Consider the following 20,430-nt stretch of genomic DNA (forward strand, 5'->3'; position numbering starts at 1 on the left):
TCACTGGGGAGTCCATTGAGGCACCAAAGCTTTGGGCTGCCATTAAAGAAATAGTTATCCTGCTTGGTAATTGTGGCGTGAATGTTGTTTGTGTCTCAAGTGACATGGGACCAAACAACACAAGGTTGTGGGGTTATTTAGGTATACACTCAACAAAATTTCAGGTGTCCAACTCTGTCCCCCACCCAGCATCAAATGGACAATTATATTTCATGCCTGATGTCCCTCATTTATTGAAAAATGTTAGGAACAGCTTGCTGTCAAATGAAATTCAAGTGGGTGGCAAGAATGGAAGAGGATGCCTAAAAAAATAATGTGGAATAGGTGAAGAAGGATGTGAAACAGAAGAAATATTTAGGGGTGAAAAGATTAGTTAATATGATAATTGAGCAGGTAGCTGCATCAAGAAATCTTAGGATTTTTTACCAGTGGGGATGATGAAGTCCGATAATCTTTGGAAACCATGATGAAATAAGCTAGATAAGCTGTCTCATGACAACACATGTGTGAGTACATGATTCTTTCATAGCCCTTTCATTGATATGTATTTCCAAGGTTATTCTAATTTTTTTTTCTTCCAGGCGGAAGTAGCTGTGTTATATGGTCAATAAGAGGGGGAAATGTTACTGATAGGACCTTTCAAAATGATGTGAATTGCGGATTGATATCTGTAGAATTTAAGGAAGCAAGTGAGAGTGTCACGGGAAACACTTTTGAAAAAAGTTTGAGGAGATGTCTCAGGAGAACACATGAGTGAATAAATGATTCTTTCATAGCCCTTTCATTGATATGTATTTTCAAGGTTATTCTAATCCTTATTTTTTTTCTTCCAGGCGGAAGTAGATGTGTTATATGGTCAATAAGAGGGGGAAATGTTACTGATTTATTAATTATTTGCCCAGTTTTCCCCTTTTGGGTAATTTCTTTTTAAATTTTGGGTTGCAGAGAACAACAGGGAACTTCTTCATTATTGGCCTTAATGGGCTTGAGTTACTTGAGAACATGATAGAATACTTGTTGCTATGATCAGGCTTTCATGTATCAGGCTAATGTAATGTTAAATGACATTTTGACTTTATTCTTAAATTTGATAAATATCTGAGACATAACTTCTTTCTGAAAATAGGAAATGTCTTTTTCATGTGGGAGTGTTAGAACTTATTTCAATAATGATTATGTGCTTAGTTTTCCCACCCTTTTTTGAGCTAAATATTTTTATTCTTTCTAGGTTGAGTTTGGGAACTGGAAAATACATTCTAATGGCATGAACTGGTATATGCGTTTGGAGTATATGAGGCCTTATGCATTGCTGTGAACTTGTCATTTTGCAGGCATATGGTAATGGTGAATGGCATTTCAACTTTATTTTACATATTTGGATAATGTGTGAGACTACTGCAATCTGCAATCCTTGGAAATTATGTAATATGTACTGTTTCCGATAGTCTTTTTAATTGTATTTCAGGTTTGCAAGGATTTTATTAGGATCTTACATCAGGAGGAATATCAGTATATTTAGAAGTTGATGATTTTAAGTATGGAATTGATGTTTAGTACAATCCATTTATTTGAAGATATTATTCTATTAACTACAAACACAATTACATAGTTCTGATTTTTTCGGGATCATGGTATAAGTGTTGTTGGGTATTCTATACACTGACCTATAATGATAACTTGGATGAACATAACTTTTTCCTTTTGAATGTTGATTTCCCATGAAAATACTTGTGCATCTCAAAATGAATGGTTTGTTCAATTAATTACATTGTTAACTCTTCGGTTTACTTTGTCTCATGGTATTTATATGTTGTGTTTTCTAGCAGCCTGGTGCAGTGGATAATCATGAACTATTTGAAAAACTGTTCTTCTTAATCCGGGACAGGATACTATGCATTAAGTGGCAGTCTGGATTTGTAATCCTGAGGGTGATACCTGTTGTGTGGACCTTACTGCTACATTTGCCAGCATTAGCAAAATCATCATTCCTTAAAGTCTAGACATTATGGCAGTGCACCTTTAAATGGATGTTTTAAAAGCCTTAAATTATGTGCATCTGTTTTGAAATTAGTTTGATCAAATTGTACTACTATTTCAACAAAATTATATTTTATTTATTCTGGAAAAATATTCTATGGCCCATGACTTTCCGTTTTAATGATCAAACATTACCTTTTATGACTGTATTTGTAAATAGTTATGTGATTTACTGAACTGTGGAGATTGTAGTGAATTTTATAATAATATAAGGATGTGATTACGATGTGCCAGCATTTTTTATTTCTATCCAGCAATTCATCTCAATAAGTATTTTAATTGTTAATGGTCTGGGTGTAATTTGGAATGCATTTGCTCTGTGCTGAATGAAATGCAGTTGCAGTCGGATTATTTGTCATGATTCTTAGAAAATTGGCAAGCAGATGGTTCTAGTATTACATACATGATTTGGAGTAGCAACGTTAACAAATTCACAACCCTCTTAGATCAGTCATCCTATCGCTTGGTTTGGGCATTTTTCGAGAGTCGAACCAAGGTCCTCAGACTAAAATACCGCCCGTATTATCAAGTATGCTATAATTTCCTATAACCTTGGGAGATTTCATGAATCTAACTTCATAAATGAAGGAATGAAACATGGTTCCTTGTACCTATTCACCCGGGTCGCTGAAGACAATTTTTGTTGTATGGGTTGGGGATTTTTTCAGAGTTGAACCGAGATCTTCAGGGTCAAAAACCGCCCTTATTATCATGTATAATGTAATTAACTATGACCATGGAAAATTCCATGCACCGGACTTCCTAATTAAGGAAGTGAGACATGGTTCCTTGTACCTATACACACGGAGCGCTGTAGAACGAATGTTTTTTTCGCTTGGCTTGTAAATTTTTCCAGAGTCGAACCGAGGTCTTCAGTGTAAAAAACTGCCCGTGTTCGCAAGTATATTATAATTATCTATGACCATGGAAAATTTCATGTACCAGACTTCCTAAATAAGGAAGTAAGACATGGTGCCTTACAACCCATGCATCCAGAGCGCTGCAGTGCGAAATTTATTTTTCCCGTGAGTTGACAATTTTTCTAGAGTCGAACCGTGGACCATAGACTCAAAATACAGACGTATCATAAATTTCCATTTTATCAACTATTTATAAAAAAAATTTCATTTCCCTGCATCGATTACGTTGTGAGAAAACCGTGTTTCCTTTTACCTATGTCTCCCATTTAAATGCACGTAAAATTTGAATTCCCGCCGCGCTTGAGAATCAAGATGGCGGATTACATTGGTCAAGTGCGTGACACGACCTGGCTTTTACCGACCTTGGGACCAGCGGGTGAATAGGAACGCTTTTCAAAAAGTGCGCTCAGACCCGAAACGGTATCACAGAAGAATGACTACGCTTCAGGCATTGCTTCTTTGTAATCTTGTCCTTCTACCAGAGTGAAAACGAGAACTCGACGACTGAATATAAGCATATGATACTCAGTCGAATGGAAGCCTGCCATAAGAGAGAGGTGTGAAATTGGATATTTAGAAAACCTCGTATATGTTCAAAGTAAGGTGACATAGTAGCACTTACTCAGATTTCAAGTTTTTCTTTCCTGAAAGGAAATTTAATACCATAGCTCCGACATTAGGTTAGTTTTTTGAGCCTTGTATGAATATCGGAGTTACCAAAAATGATACAAAATCATATTACTCAGTCGGGTGAAAAGGACCAGCACGCGCAGTAGTTCAGTTCCAAGCCGCTGGTCGAGGGTGAAGCATCGAAACAGTTATACTCAACAGGCATTTGGAAAACCTCCTTCTGCTACCGAAAAGTAAGTAGATATACAACTAATATTGATAAATTTCTTAATTAAACTTAATGTTTTACATTAATAACATCAAATGTTTATAAGAATGTTCGAGGGAAAGTGGCTAAAAATATATTTTTAGGCCATACTCTTTTATTGAAGTATTATTAGAAGTTTAATGGAACAAACCTATTATAATGACATTCTATATCACGTTATAGATATTTACTACGTAAAACGAGGAGGGGGAAGAGATTTTCCCCGTCATAGAGGGGAATTATTACTGCGAGGAGCACGATTTACAGGCTGAGCGAGAGGTAAGCTACCTTCGTTTGATGTAACATTTGTTGTGTAGTGCTCCATATATTTTAACCAATTATTCGCTGAAACAATATTACAAAACATACGCATTTCGTGATGGAAATTTATAGTTAATAATTCACATTTCCCTAACTACATTCATTCTACATTACTCAGTGGTCTATGGTTAATCTGAAAGAAAGGGAGGTGATATAATGTACGTGATAGAGGGATTGCCAGAGTATTAAATATTATATATGGCGACCGGATTAGTTGTGGAACGCCTTACAACCTCTTTTTGATAGCGTAACATTAGCAAAATTTAATTTAAAACGTATTTATGAAAGTGATAATTTTCGCTTACCGTTAATGATTTTCCTTTTGGATTAAGATGGGGAAGTACCGGCGAAAAACGGAACAGACATGGTCAGCGGAGGATATGAGAATGGCGCTGAAAGCTTTCAGAGAGGGAAGAAGCATGAGGCATTCTGCCGAACTTTTCCATGTTCCCCGTACCTGTCTCTATCGTAGGATAGTAGCGGACACGGAAAAATTGAAGACAAGAGGGGGGCAAAATGTCTTCTCAGTGGAAGAAGAGGAAGCATTATTTAGAAGAATACTTAGGTTATGTGAAATTGGGTTCGGATTGACAAGAGATGATGTCATGAAGGTGGCATATGAATTTTCCATTGAAATCAACATAAAAAACAATTTCTGTGCGTTAAAAAAACGAGCTGGCAAGGATTGGTTCTTGAATTTTATATCTAGGCATCCTTTAAGTCTTCGAAAACCCGAAGGTTTGTCAATGGCTCGAGCTGAGGGTTTAAATAAGGAAGATGTAGACGATTTTTTTTCTAAGTTAACTACTTCGATGGCCGAGGCTGGAGTTATGGATAGGCCCCACCTCATATACAACGTTGACGAAACGGGATGTGTATTAAATAATCGCCAAACCCAAAAGATAGTTGCAAGAACAGGATCTAAGGTAGTCATAAAACAGACGTCTGTGGAAAGGGGGGAATTGGTGACAGTTGTTGCGTGCTGCAATGCATGTGGACATTACATACCACCTTTTGTAATTTTTAAGGGGAAAAAGTTCCACAAAGAATGGAAGGATGGATTTCCGTTGGGATCTAAAAATTTTATGTCCGATTCAGGGTGGATAAATGAGGATCTTTCTTTGGAGTGGCTAAAGCACTTTCAAGCAAACAGGATTCCTGGCCGATGCATTCTAGTCCTCGATGGCCACGCATCACATAAGACTCTTCCTGTTCTACTGTTCTGTGAAAAGAATGAGATCACTCTCTTATCACTACCCAGCCACACTACACAAAGGTTGCAACCACTGGACAGGTCTTTTTTTAAACCATTAAAGACATATTATGATATTGAAACAAATGCGTATATGACAGCTTGTAAGGGGGATAGAAAGATAATTAAATTTAATTTTGGTCGGCTTCTTCGAAATGCATGGAGCAAAGCCGCAACAATTGGCAACGCTGAAAATGGATTCCGATCAACAGGAATATTCCCTCTGAATCCGGGTGTCCTGACGGAGTTAGATCTTCATCCTTCTAATCTCGGAAGCTCACACGCACCACAAGGTGCATCAACTCCTTTTTCGAAAAATCCATCTTCCGATCAAAAATTAACTGCCAGTCCCTTTGAAGAAAGCCAATCCTCGACTTCAACATCTGAGGAATCGTCAAATACTTTGGGTAGGTCTTTCCATAATTTACTACCTACACCAGAAAAAATAATGAAATTCAATGTGAAAAAGTCAAGAAAGCAAACTGCTCAAATACTTACTTCTCCAGATATATTAATAGAAGAAACAAAGCAACGGCTGAAGAAACAAAATATTAGGAACATGAAAGGAACTTGCAGAAACTTATATGAGTCATCTTCAGATAGGGACGGCAATATTGAAAATGGGGAAATCTCATCTGATGATACGCTGTGTGGCTTCTGCTCCAAGTCTTATAATTGCGCGAATTCGTCAAAGTTTAGAGACTGGATTAAGTGCATGGAGTGTAATTGTTGGTACCATGAGCTGTGTGTAGGTGCTAAGGGGCTACATAAATTTACTTGTGGTAAATGTGCTTAATTGTTTTGGTAAATTTGTTCTATATGTTCACATTTGTGATGTATGTCTATTTTTAACGTTATGTTTGACTCTAAGAAGGTGTAGTCGAAATATCTCGAGACTGAACTACATTGTTAAAAGTAATGATGAAAAATTTCAAAATTTTATGCAATAAAACTAAAGAAAACTAAAATTATTAACATTATTTTACTGGTCCAATTCAGCCTCTCATCTGGTCCGATTCGCCCTCCAAGTCGTCGGACGAATAGGACCATGCAGTCTCTTGAAGAAATTGCTCCAGGACCGTTCTATTCAGAGCAACAACGCTAAAAATTACGTTTTAAACGGGTAAAACATCAAGTCCTTGGCTAATAATGCTTTCATGATGTAACTGTTTATACAAACGAGGAAATAGACGATTTTCCTTTTCGTGGCCCGATTCACCCCCCTTTACCCTATTCGATACCAACGTCTACTGAAGTATCCGATACCGCCTATTTTGAGCTGTGACATACTAGCATGCTCGTAGCAGCGTCTCACAGAGTTAAACGAGCGAGAATCGCGCGCTACTTGAAACGAGTGCGCGGGCCGTATTTTGGAGACCCCTGACTTAGACGATGAACATGAACCGACATGACATCAACTTGGGGAGAGAGTGAAGAGGAATTAGTTCAAAACGAAACTTAATAGCGTGAAGGAAAATCTGCATTCATGGTGTTTTCCGTAAAAACTTTATAACGAGTACAAGTTATTATGGTGAGTATACGGCACTTCAATTAGTTGACTGCTAATGTCGTCGGACAACTAACACATTACGCCGAGAAAGTGTTGAGATTTACAGTACAATCGAACAATAGGCTATCGATAGTAATTTCACTCTCGTAAATCGTATGTATACCTCTTCTATAATAATTGCTAATGTAGAAATATTGGTATTGACAACGCTTACGTGGAGATACTCTGGAAAGTTTGGCAGAAGGTATAGGAATCATTAGTTGCAAAATACTTAATATTGGCTTGCACGTTCTCAGCCTTGGATTTACATAACAGAATTTTATAGCTATTGATCTAGTTAGAGATGGATATAAACTTCGATATATTTTGCAAATATATTAATGTTCATTTTTGTCTTAAAATTATAAAAAAACATTATTCAACCACTGAACTACCTCAAATCCATACAAAAGAGTGTCATCCTTAATTTTTAATTCAGTTCTTAAAATTTCACTAGAAGTCGCAATCTAACAACCTGACCACAGTAAATTTCTGTGGCACGCGAAGTGATAACCTTTCTAACAGACTTTTTAACATATTACTAAATTGACCTACTCTATTGCCTACTAACGTTACAACCATTTGTCCTCAGTCTTCGAAGTGGTGTGGACAGACCATCTAAGCTTTTCAGGGGGGCCTTTGGAGCTATTGCCTTAAATACGTAAAATGGGAGTCACCTTCGACGTTGTACACGAGATGCGGAATGATTTTATATGAAATCATAATCTCGTGATGCGGCTGGTTGACGATCGGTTGAGTGAACCCAGGCAACTTTCATGCCCTCAATTTACATTTTATATTAATATTTTGATCATAAGCCTATATTTAAAATTAACGTCCCATCATAAGATCAACTGGAAAAATTGAAATCGTAGGGGCGCAGGTATAGATATTAAAACGTAGTAAAAATTCGAAGGGTTGTTAATCTAGAGAACATTATTTTGTAGAATGTCATAATAAGAATTATAAAATAGGCTAAAATAAAAGATTTTTCCTTGGTTTTTATTTAAATTCGAAATCTATAATTTCTGTTTCGTTTCAATTTCAATTTAAGTTTTGTTTCGTTCCAATTCCGAGAATAGTAATATCCATGCTCCATTTATTAAATTATTAACTTTTATCACTTGTAATTAGAAACAATGAAGAATTATTAAAATGAAACAAAAAGGGTAAAAAGTTCAAACGGAATAATAATTCTCTCCTGAAGAGATCCAGTAAGAATTATTTACTCGAAAATTTTAAAGGAATCAAATCCATACGGTTGAATACATTGTTGGTAGGTAACTATGGCGATAAAATTCTTCGTTGAGGTTTTGCACCAGCCGATGCTGACTGTGTGTGCTGATTCTCGCTTGCTCTTTATCGCTGTAAAGAAAGAGTATTTCAAGTATTTGAACCACTTCCAATACTGAAGTTGAAGCACTTATCAACTCGAGTATTGTGGAAGCTATTAGTTCCGAGATGGGCAGTACAATAAGCCTTTGCTTCAAGCCCCCACGGGACGACTTGGAAGAAGTACAAAGCACGGATTATCATGATCCAAGTGCGGACGAAGGAATCAAGGAAATATTTACCGATCCCGCACCAATTGGTGGTCCACCACCGGTCGAAGACGAGCCTCATCGTAGAGATGTGGCGGTGCAGGCGGGAGACGAAAATTATCGCATCCGCCCAATCATAGAATCTGCTGGATTCCCGATTATGCTGAGCGGCTCTGAGGACTACGTCACAACCTACGTGCGGCCATCGTGGGAAATGGTATCCAGGGGCGTGCAAGTCGGAGGGTACCTGGATGAAATGCTGCAGAAGGTGTACGACTGGCTGGTCGACCCTAATTTCCCAAGCGAGCCCGGCATATACGACGACTGGGCACTTTTTTTCGCTGTCGCTTTTGTCCAATGTAAAGCCGATACGGTTGCTAAATTCAAAACATAGGACGATGATATGTACTGTGAAAACTTCATCATTGTACTAAATTCACTGTCATCAAAATTTAAAGTGATTCAAAATTTACTGTAATGCAAAATTTAAAATGGAGATAAAATAAATTCCTTGTTTCGCATTATGTTGGAAAATTGGAAGTTTTATTTCGACATCCATTGCCCTTTTTTTTACTCTGCACCCTCAAACACCGCAGTGACATAATTAATATATATATTCTGTCATTTTAAAACTTTTTCGACCTCCGTCATGGCATAGTTAAGTCCACTCTGCTCTACCGGAAGTGTCCAAGTTTCAAAGCGATATATTATCAGGTAAGCAGAGAGGTGTAAAGTGTTACTTATGTATTGTGTTAGGTGAAGTTCTCGATGATAAAATCACGAAAGTGAAATAAAATAGAGTTCAAGAATTAAAGAAAAAGGATATGGATAGTTTATGAATGGGGAAGAAGGACTTCCGGAATGGATTACGTCTGTTAGAATAATGTAGCTCGTTCCAATTTTTGTCCTATATATAACTCTCCATGCTGATTCAATTGACCAATCACTCTCGTAAATCGAATGTATACCTCATCTATAATAATTGCTAATGTAGAAATATTGGAAACCCGCACCACTACAGTAGCATTGGGTTATGTATCTATCTTCACCATTACTATCCTTTCATTAAACTGCAGGTAGCTTTTAGCACACATCCCGGCGCTCTTTCTAAGCATTATGCCAACTCCAGCATTACCATTTAGCGATCGCGTGTGTATCATTCTGTAGTTTCCACTCCAAAAGTCTCCTTCCTGGGGCTCCTTCATTTCGCTGATGCCTAATGCATCGAGGTTCATTCTTCGCATCTCCACCTTCAAGGTCTCTAGCTTACCGCAGGTACGAAGTGATCTGACGTTCCATGTTCCTATCCGTAACATTCTATTTCGTTTGACCGATGTACCCTCTCGAGTAGTCCCCGCCCGGAGATCCGAATGGGGGACTAGTTTACCTCCGAAATATTTTACCCGAGAGAATTCCATCATGTCATTATATAAATTGAGTGGAGTAGCTGTGACTCCTCGGGATAATAATGTGGTGGTTTCCCCTTGCCTTCCACATCGCAGTACTACAGCCGTTAAAGTAAATGTTACCACGCCCGTAGTGGAATGTGTGTCGCTGTACCGACCAGTATGGTCTCCACCTTCGCACATGTGAAGAAGAGCTGCTGCCCTCTCCCCCGGGTGATGAGAGGCATAATTGTTGGCGGCCCCCAGTCGCCAAGTCACGGTATCTTCACAGGTTTTGGTATCTTTTAAATGGTCTACCTTACCCAAGGCCAGCCCAATACCCCCTCAGAATACCGCCGCTTTTTGTCCACGACTGCTTATTCGACGAGAGAACTCGCTTATCTCGCAGCTAACCTCTATATCTTAAGGTCGACCCACCATCCGCAACCCGGTGGACGCACTCGGTGGCTTTAAGCTCAGCCGCGAGAACATGTGAATATAAACTTCATTTTGATCATTTTGAGATGAGGAAAACATAACTTTTCGCAATCCTAAAAATAAGGGCCGGCCTACCACACACACAATACATTCATTGGCGCAAAATACTTATTTATTGTTATGTGAACTGGCTGGCTAAGGTTCAACGGTACAGATCGCGCCTGCGGCGCTTCAAGTAATGCTGATATAAGTAAATGATATTTTGTAGTATTTGGATTGTTATGATCATTTATAGATTAATCCGTCGTGAAAATTTGGTAGAATATCGTGTAAGCAATATCAATATAACAAAAGATTAAAAAATATACAAAAAAAGAAAAAAAATCCTAAATGAGCAAACATTTAACAGTTTTGACTTAGATCAGGGGTCTCCAATTCACTAGGCCACAAGGGCCACATTCCAAGTTCCGAATCGCCCCGCGGGCCGGATAGAAAATTTGCCGAAACTTGAAGAATTCGATGCCAACGTCTACTGAAGTATCCGATACCGCCTATTTTGACCTGTGACATACTAGCATGCTCGTAGCGGCGTCTCACAGAGTTAAACGAGCGAGAATCGCGCGCTACTTGAAACGAGTGTGCGGGACGGATCCGGCCCGCGGGCCGTATTTTGGAGACCCCTGACTTAGACGATGAACATGAACCGACATGACATCAACTTGGGGAGAGAGTGAAGAGGAAGTAGTTCAAAACACAACTTAATAGCGTGAAGGAAACTCTGCATTCATGGTGTTTTCCGAAAAATCCTTTTTAACGAGTACAAGCTATTATGGTGAGTATACGGCACTTCTATCAGTTGACTGCTAATATCGTCAGACAACTAACACATTGCGCCGAGAAAGTGTTGGGATTTACAGTACAATCGAAGAAGAGGCTATCGATAGTAATTTCACTCTCGTAAATCGTATGTATACCTCTTCTATAATAATTGCTAATGTAGAAATATTGGTATTGACAACGCTTACGTGGAGATACTCTGGAAAGTTTGGCAGAAGGTAAAGGAAACATTAGTTGCAAAATACTTAATATTGGCTTGCATGTTCTCAGCCTTGGATTTACATAACGGAATTTAATATATATAGATCTAGTCATAGATGGATATAAACTTCGATATATTCTGCAAATATATTAATGTTCTTTTTTGTCTTAAAATTATTGAAAAACATTATTCAACCACTGACCTGCCCCAAATCCATACAAAAGAGTGTCATCCTTAATTTTTAATTCAGTTCTTAAAATATCACTAGAAGTCGCAATCTAACAACCTGACCACTGTAAATTTCTGTGGCACGCGAAGTGATAACCCTTCGACCAGACTTTTTATCATATTACTAAATTGACCTACTATATTACCTACTAACGTTACAACCACTTCTCCTCAGTCTTCGAAGTGGTGTGGAAAGCCCATCTAATCTTTTCAGGGGGGCCTTTGGAGCTATTGCCTTGAATAGTTAAAATGGGAGTCAACTTCGAGGTTTTAAACGAGATGCGGAATGATTTTATATGAAATCATAATCTCGTGATGCGGCTGGTTGATGATCGGTTGAGTGAACCCAGGCAACTTTCATGCCCTCAATTTACATTTTATATTAATATTTTGATCATAAGCCTATATTTAAATTTTAAGTCCCATCTTAAGAACAACTGGAAACATTGATATCGTAGAGGCGCACGTATAGATCTTAAAACGTAGTAAAAATTAGAAGGATTGTGAATCAAGAGACTATTATTTCGTAGAATCACATAATAAGAATTAAAATATAGGCTAAAATAAAAGATTTTTCCTTGTATTTTATTTAAATTCGAAATCTATAATTTCAGTTTCGTTTCAATTTAATTTTTGTTTCGTTCCAATGCCGATGTATTCATTATATATTTTCAATTCCAAATAGAAATATCCATGCTCCATTTATTAAATTATTACTTTAATCATTTATATGTAGAAACAATGTAGAATTATTAAAATGAATCAAAAAGGGAAAAAAGTTCAAAAGGAAAAATAATTCTTTCCTGAAGAGATCCAGTAAGAATAATTTTTTACGAAATTTTTAGAGGAATCAAATCTATACGGTTGAATACATTGTTGGTAACTATGGCGATAAAATGCTTCGTTGAGGTTTTGAAACCAGCCGATGCTGACTGTGTGTGCTGATTTACGCTTGCTCTTTATCGCTGTAAAGAAAGAGTATTTCAAGTATTTGAACCACTCTCAATACTGAAGTTGAAGCACTTATCAACTCGAGTATTGTGGAAGCTATTGGTTCCGAAATGGGCAATACAATAAGCCTTTGCTTCAAGCCCCCACGGGACGACTTGGAAGAAGGACAAAGCACGGATTATCATGATCCAAGTGCGGACGAAGGAATCGAGGAGGTATTAGCCGATCCCGCACCAATTGGTGGTCCACCACCGGTCGAAGACGAGCCTCATCGTAGAGATGTGGCGGTGCAGGCGGGAGACGAAAATTATCGCATCCGCCCAATCGTAGAATCTGCTGGATTCCCGATTATGCTGAGCGGCTCTGAGGACGACGTCACAACCTACGTGCGGCCATCGTGGGAAATGGTATCCAGGGGCGTGCAAGTCGGAGGGTACCTGGATGAAATGCTGCAGAAGGTGTACGACTGGCTGGTCGACCCTAATTTCCCAAGCGAGCCCGGCATATACGACGACTGGGCACTTTTTTTCGCTGTCGCTTTCGTCCAATGTAAAGCCGATACGGTTGCTAAATTCTAAACATAGGACGATGATATGTACTGTGAAAACTTCATCATTGTACTAAATTCACCGTCATCAAAATTTAATGTGATTCAAAATTTACTGTAATGCAAAATTTAAAATGGAGATAAAATAAATTCCTTTTTTCGCATAATGCTGGAATAATGGAAGTTTTATTTCAACATCCATTATCCCATTTTATCTGTACCCTGTGGGAAATGGAATCCCAGAGGACATAGCGCTTACAGATTCAACTAACTTTTTAAGTCTTACGTGGCCCTCACATGATTGATGAAATTGAGTTATAATAAATACTTCGCAATTACAGCGGCGATTTTGACCGAAGAAACCTAATTTCGAATACAATTTTTTTAAAACTTCAATATTTATGTGGAACTAGAATTTTCTCCATGGGCAGTGGCGTAGTTCAGGGGGTCCGGAACCCTCCCCGAAATATAAACGCAATTACTTTCCTTCACAAAAGAAAACAAAATAATGAAAAATCATTAATTTATGAAAAGTGTTAAAAGTAGTTCAAAACTTTTTCCACTGGATTTGGACCCCCCCGAACGAAATTTCTGGCTACGCCACTGCCCATGGAAACTAAAAACACAAATAGCGTAAGTTAATTGAGGATAAATGGATGTAAAGATGCCAAATTCTAAAATTGAAAATGGCCTGACCTCGCATTTGAGTGGCCGACGTTTAAAACAATCGCATGGTCAGATGCAGACAGGGGTCGAAATTGCGCGGGCACCTCAAAATTTAATTTATAGCGAGCACTTATTGTTAGCTAATGTGAGACAATATTGACAAATGATGAAATTAGACCAGATAGTAACAACAGTGGAGCAAGTGAAGGGAGAAAATACGTGGTACACAATAATGAGTCAAAGAATTATAAACTATTTCTTGAGAGAAAAATTATCAAAGCCATACGTTATTGCGAATATTATCGTCTTAGCGGGTTTAACAAGGTTGGAGTTTCACAAAATAAGGGCTGTGTTACATTATATCCGTAACGAGGGCCGATGATATGCTTTTTCAAAGGAAAGTCTTTCAGAAAGGAGTGTATGAAAATTTAAATTTTTTTTGCAAATCAAATATGAAACCAGGGTAAAGAGTCATAACTTAGAAAGATTTTCTGACCTTTGATGCAACAACGAGTAGTTAGAATAATAAAATTAAACCAAGGAACAGGACATCCATATCTATTAGACTGTCATTAAATATCAGAGTAAAGCTATGCAAACATGGATGATAGAAAAATAAATAATCATTAAGAATAGAACTAAGGGTGGCAGGTATAAACTGCTGAAAATTGACGATGGATTGAAATTAAACAAAAATAATCTATATCAAAGCTGAAATCTAGATGCTATACTGGAATTTTTCCTCGTCATCCCAAGACGATATTTGTGATTTATTGTGAGAGAAGTCAAATTATCTTGGCATATTCCAAATCGGACGAGGGTTATACAACAGGGGGTATGGGCCTTGACAAATTACTTTGCAGTAAATTCCTAATTCATCACTCAACAGAAAAATCTTAACTAGTCATTAAAGAAATGACGCTGAAAATTCTACTATATTAGACTGTTAGAGTCAGTGGCAATGAGCCACTTCATTTTTTTCATTTCAACATGAACTACAAATTCAGCATATTGAGACACTCACATTATAATAACTCGTTCATTTTCACAGATACAGATACATCATTCCAAACATTCAAATTCACTGAAAAATTTGGAAAGAAAACCAGGAACATGGGGAGAAAAAACTTTAATAAATGTAATTCAGCGAAAATAAAAATCGTGCCTACAGTAGCTGGAATTTGATTTGCAAACAACCAAACATTGATCAATACAAAAATAAATCAAAGCATTTTTACAGGGAAAGTATACAGCCAAAATTGATTATATAAAAAGTTTCAAGCCTTTTTTTTACTTGGTTGAACATCACCCAGTGGAACCTCGAGAAGCTTAACATAAAAGCAATGACCAAAACTTAGTAACAAAAATGAAGATACCGAAAAATAAATTCTGTCACATCCCTCACAAAGGGAAAGTAATAGGTTTTTTAACGTGACATTGAAGTGAACTAATGTCTGCCATTATCGGAAAAAGGTAATGGTTGACGAACGACAACTTTTTCATTTTCGGTTTTCTCCAGTTGCGCGGGCATGACTTTCGGAGCTTCCACTGCCCAGACAGCGCTTCCCAGTCTCTGCACAGTAACTTCGATGATGGGCAAACTACTTTGGAACGAGTCGGACCGGATCAACCTCCAGGAATGGACAAGGGCGCGCGACAATGCACTGGGTTGGTGTCCCAAAAGGCACTATCATGGCACTTCCAACGTTTACACGACTCCGTCTACTGCTGCCCACTGGAACACTTCGAAGTTCACCGCTTCCGGCAAGGCTTACTGTCTTTGGTATAGGGTGATGTTGGCAGTAAGCGTATAGATGACGTTGTTTGACTTTATTCAGACTTGTAGACTCGGGTGCAGACAATGTCGTCCACCTTAAGGATCTGGAAAACGAAGAAAAATATTTTTATCACTTGTTCCGGTAATGCCACAAATAACAACAATGGGTAGAAAAAGCTTACTTTAATTATTGCCTTCCTCCTCAAAATACAATAAAATACACTTTTAAAAAACTTAACAGGTTTCTATGACGCAAGACATTAAAATCATTCACGGGCTCATATTCACTTAAATATTTTCTCCAACCATTAGCATTGTCCCAATATTTTCAGCCTCAGATTTGCAAGAGATTCCCAAATGACATTTCCGCCGAAAACAAGAAAAAATGTTTTTCTTTATTCGGCATTAAAGCAGTAGGACTAACAGTACATAGAGTAAAATCAAACGAACACATCGCGAAACCACCGCACCGCAAGAATACCATGGACAATTTCTTTACCCCATAATAGGCACTTATTCAAAACAATGGAATTCTAGTAACTATTTAAAGATATCGGAACAAAGACTTTAATAGTCTTTCACTTCTAGATTGCTACCGACAGCCTAATTTAAGTGGTCCGATTCAGACAATGTTTAAAATGAAAATGAAGTTCCTTGGAGAGAAGTTACTTCACTTATAATACACAAATCAGAAAAACATAATAAGAAGGGAAGAAAACAAAGAGAAGGTGAGAAAAACGAGGAGAGTCTGCAAACGCAACATGGCTGGAACACACACCATGCAATGCGGCGATGACGTAAGGGCGAAATCTTTAACAAGGAAGTGGGAAGTCGGATGTTTTTCGGGACTGACGCAAAGAGTCCTTCAGGGCAAAAACAAATTTTAAAGGGAAGAGACATGGCGTAACTTGATGAGGGCGCCTTGAGGCGATATAATAGGATTGAATATGATGTTTCGCTATAAAATAAAGTGTTCAAGATATTGAACTAATAACCATTCTAGGCAAGAGAAAAAAATCGGAGTTTGGAGAAAATTTGGCAATAGGCACGTGGTGAACGGGGAAAACCACTATTTCGGAGCCGACAAGAGAGTGCCGCGACCACAGAGTAACCGCTGTGTAAAGGATCCGGAAGGAACACGCTCTTTCCTCCGGATGCTGTTTTACCGAGGGCGCACAAAAAAGGAAGAATCACAAAACAATTTTCGCGATCTATTAACGTGAGACTAAAGGGAAAAGTAGATGAGCAAAAAACTTACGCAAGAAGAGAAATTCAACTATTTGTGCAGCTAATTAGAGGAAAACTGATACAGCAATAACAGCATCAGGAAGCGAATTGCATTAGCAAAGGAAGCGTACATGAACAGGAAGGAGCTTCTGAGAGGATCGCTATGTAAGAGTTGAAAGAAAAAGCTGGTGAAGTGCCTAATCTGGATTGCGTAGCGCTATACGGTGCGGAAACATTGACACTTAGGATGGAGGACAAAAGGATATTTTCCGCCACGAATATTACAAAACAGGATCCTCAAGTCAGCCTCTAAATATGTTGTCACAAACCGCACATAAAAATGGGTTTACAGAAGTCGCCACTCGCTTCGCTGACGGCCTAATTGATCCGAGTTTAAAGGGAAAACAAGGTATAATTGGTGGTATTATGTTGAATTTATACACATGATGATGTGGTCTATGACATTCAATACTTTTCAACGCTATTCCTCGCATTGACAAGCATTATACTGCAAAAAACTTGGATAAAAGTGGATATCATTGCACTCATCACTGCGCCGCGGACATTTTTGAAAACCAATTGAAATGAGACCGAAGTGGCAAGAGAAATCAAACTTCTGTGGGATGGATTTGGGCCTCCTATATGCAGTCCCTTTCCTATAGGCTTTCGATATGATGGTCTGGATGAGAATGGATAAGGTGAAGTGGACGTGGGGGAGGAACGAAGAAATACCGGACATTGTGGGTGAGGAGAGGCATGAAATCCATACCATTCATGCCAATACAAGGTCAATTTCGATAAGTAAGGCCGGAGAAAGAGAAATTGCGGAGTGGTTTAAGAGAAGTGCACACTTACCGCCTTCATTTCGTCGCCGTTGAACTCCCGAATGATGGTCGTCTCTTTGTCTCCCTTCTGGATGTGGACGAGCTTGTTGCCGTCCTTGGTGATCACGGACTGCAATGAAGACAGAAAGTAAACGGAATTAGAACTTTCCTTAAAAATTTCAAATAGTATTGCGGGAAATTTTCTCAATTATCATCAAACTTCACTATTCATGACCGTAACTACGTATAATCCGATGTCACGGGCGAGACTTCATGGAATCGACTTATCGGCTCGAAACATAATGAAATTAAAAAAAAACCTTCATAACTCGACATACATACATATAATAATATACACCACAGTACATACATATCTTGTGATGACATGCGAAGTCGAAACATAGGTCGTATGGTATTAAATATGGAATTATTAAGTTTTTTTTACATTTGATTTTAACACTCAGTTTACCAACCAAGCTGAGATCTGTGTGAACCCTGACCGATCTGAAAAGAGAAAGGGCGAAATGTTTTTTCAACACAGCCAGACACTGCTTATAGCAAATTTAAATCAAAATCTGCTACTTGTGAATCTAAGGCAAGGTGATCATCGGCAGAGATTATTTCCCATTTTAAAGGAATTCACTCCATCGTTTTTAATACCTAAAAATGATTCATCATGTGTCCTTCGCTATGTGAGGATAAGGCAAGGGTGGTCATTGGTGGGAAGTTATTGTTGCTAAACATTTCAGTAAGTAAAAATGATTGGATTATTAAGATCTCAGCCCCGTTGATAAACATAGTGCATATAATACTTAGAGGAACTTGCAATTTATTTTTCAAGGAATACTGTAATTATCGTGACAAACACTTCAATAAAATACTTTATTCGAAAATGGATCAATATTAACTCATTTAAGACTACTTTCGCAATTTTAGTGTATAAAATGTATAACAATGATAAGTTGTTACTAGCAGTAAGAATAAAGATGAAATAGAGTTAGCCAATTTAACTAATTCATCCACTGTCCATGTGCCTCATAAAATTCATATCTTTCATAATAAAACATGCCCAATTTATCTGAGAATACAAAATATGACTGGCTCGTGCAGCTTTTAAGTAAAATGTATCATCTGGTAGCACTGTTAAAAAAAGGATTACGCGAAGCAACACTTAGTTTAATGAAGATACAAATTGAGCAATTCCCACTAACATGAGAGATTATCATCATTTTTACGACCGGCAATATCTACACAATTACCACCTAAAAGCTACGAGGAAATCAAACATTCCAAGCAATTCTCGAGCAGCGAAAGCGGTGGACAGCATAAGAACGATGATCAAAAATTATGTGGCTCATTTTTTGAATAAGATTATGTCATGCTACTACAACTACTCATCGTCAGATGCTATAATGACCAAAATAATTTGCATTCATTTTAGTTGACTTCATCGAACAAAATGAGCCGACTGGAACTTCAATAAAGCTACAGGGAGAAAATCTCATTATTTGCGAATAAATGATGATGACGACGAGGCCATTAAACAAAGGACATAAAATGCATACAGCTCATCTGCTGCAGGGAATTATTCCACAGCGCCGTTGAACAAGAAAAAAGACCGCATATGAAGTTTTAATGAGTAAAATAAACCATAAAAAAACAGATAAAATGAATGCATTTGATTAACCTCCAAAAGAAAATAATAATAATAATAATAATAATAATAAACGTCTTTATTGGGAGAGATTGGGACTAAAGTCCCATCTTCCATCTAACCCCTCGTCAAACATGAAATATATGCAGTTAAATACATTGTCAAGTTGCTCATGAAATTAAATGCAGATAAATTACAAAAAATAAATTAAAGTTCCAATTTCATTCAAAAATTATAAGTTAACAAGTTAAGTTACCATTGACCGAGTGTAAAAAGATGTTATTGAACGTGGGAAAAACCTAAGGATATTGACTGTCGTCCTTATTGGAAAAAACCCACTGCAGGAAAACGCCCACACAAAAAGGGGGCGCGAAAAACCTGCGAAAACCTACTGAGAGAGCTAATGTAAACCTGAGTATCCACATATACAATGAATTACATGGAAAATGTCACCCAGATGTGGCGATGGGAGTCAAAGCAGACAAGGAAGTTCGATGTAATCAAACTATCTACAAGCAACCGAAAGCTAGGTCACAAAAAAATTGACGTTGAAGGTGCAGTAACCTAGTTCTCGGTTCTCGAGCACATGTTAGCGAGAATTGGAGATGCATGAAGCGGCTGCTCTTTGAGACTAAATATGCACATGCGCCCACATGGAGTGAAAGGTGGATTACAGTAGGTGGAAGTCGCTGGCACGGCAGCGAAAGTAATGTCAAACGCAACTTGGACGGCGTCGCGAGAGCTTTTAATAACGCACGTTGAGTGCAAAAATAACGGCGTCCACAAGGGATCAGCGCTCGAAGGTGAAATCTGCTTTGGGGATCAGCTGAGACGACGAGGGCCAGCAAACGGGAAGTTAAGGGAAAGGACCAGGAGAGACAGCTGTCGTGCTCTCTTCATAGATCCCTCCATCAAATAACATGCTGATGATGATAACACAGACGTGGTGGAAATCACAACCTCGAAGACGCTTGGTTCCAGTGACAGACAGTGCACTCGCATGGAAGGAAACCAAGTAGGTAAGGTAGCGCGTGGAGGCGAAATTCTTCTTCAAAAGGGTTATGCCACTGCACATAAAACGCGGAATTCTAACAGAGTAGTTTCGTTAGAAAAAATCGAGATCAAAGATAAAACAATTTCAACTATTTCTTGCGTGAGGATAGCACGAGAAATTTATTCTTCCATTATTTCTATGAT

General features: G+C 38.1%; 1 protein-coding gene and 1 long non-coding RNA gene across 4 annotated transcripts in view; one reads left to right on the top strand and one right to left on the bottom strand.

Annotated features, from left to right (window-relative positions):
- The first annotated feature begins 278 nt into the window (after positions 1-278).
- On the top strand, positions 279-1,370 carry LOC124154975. Of its 2 annotated transcripts, XR_006864079.1 has the most exons (3): positions 279-506; positions 582-753; positions 834-1,370. It is a non-coding gene; the product is annotated as an uncharacterized LOC124154975 (long non-coding RNA). The 2 variants fall into 2 exon arrangements; XR_006864078.1 differs by lacking the exon at positions 279-506 and having other exon boundaries at positions 513-753.
- A 13,495-nt stretch (positions 1,371-14,865) lies between these two features.
- Positions 14,866-20,430, bottom strand: part of LOC124155503 (fatty acid-binding protein, muscle) — a 123,958-nt gene continuing 118,393 nt past the window's right edge. For both annotated transcript variants that reach the window (XM_046529374.1, XM_046529375.1), the window contains exons 3-4: positions 17,611-17,709; positions 14,866-15,632 (exon numbers count right to left, since the gene is read on the bottom strand). In XM_046529374.1, the coding sequence (XP_046385330.1) occupies positions 15,582-15,632; positions 17,611-17,709 (150 nt within the window). In that variant the 3' untranslated portion in view covers positions 14,866-15,581. The remainder of the gene's footprint in view (positions 15,633-17,610; positions 17,710-20,430) is intronic.

Source organism: Ischnura elegans, chromosome 3, assembly GCF_921293095.1.
Source record: "Ischnura elegans chromosome 3, ioIscEleg1.1, whole genome shotgun sequence".
Lineage (NCBI taxonomy): Eukaryota > Metazoa > Arthropoda > Insecta > Odonata > Coenagrionidae > Ischnura > Ischnura elegans.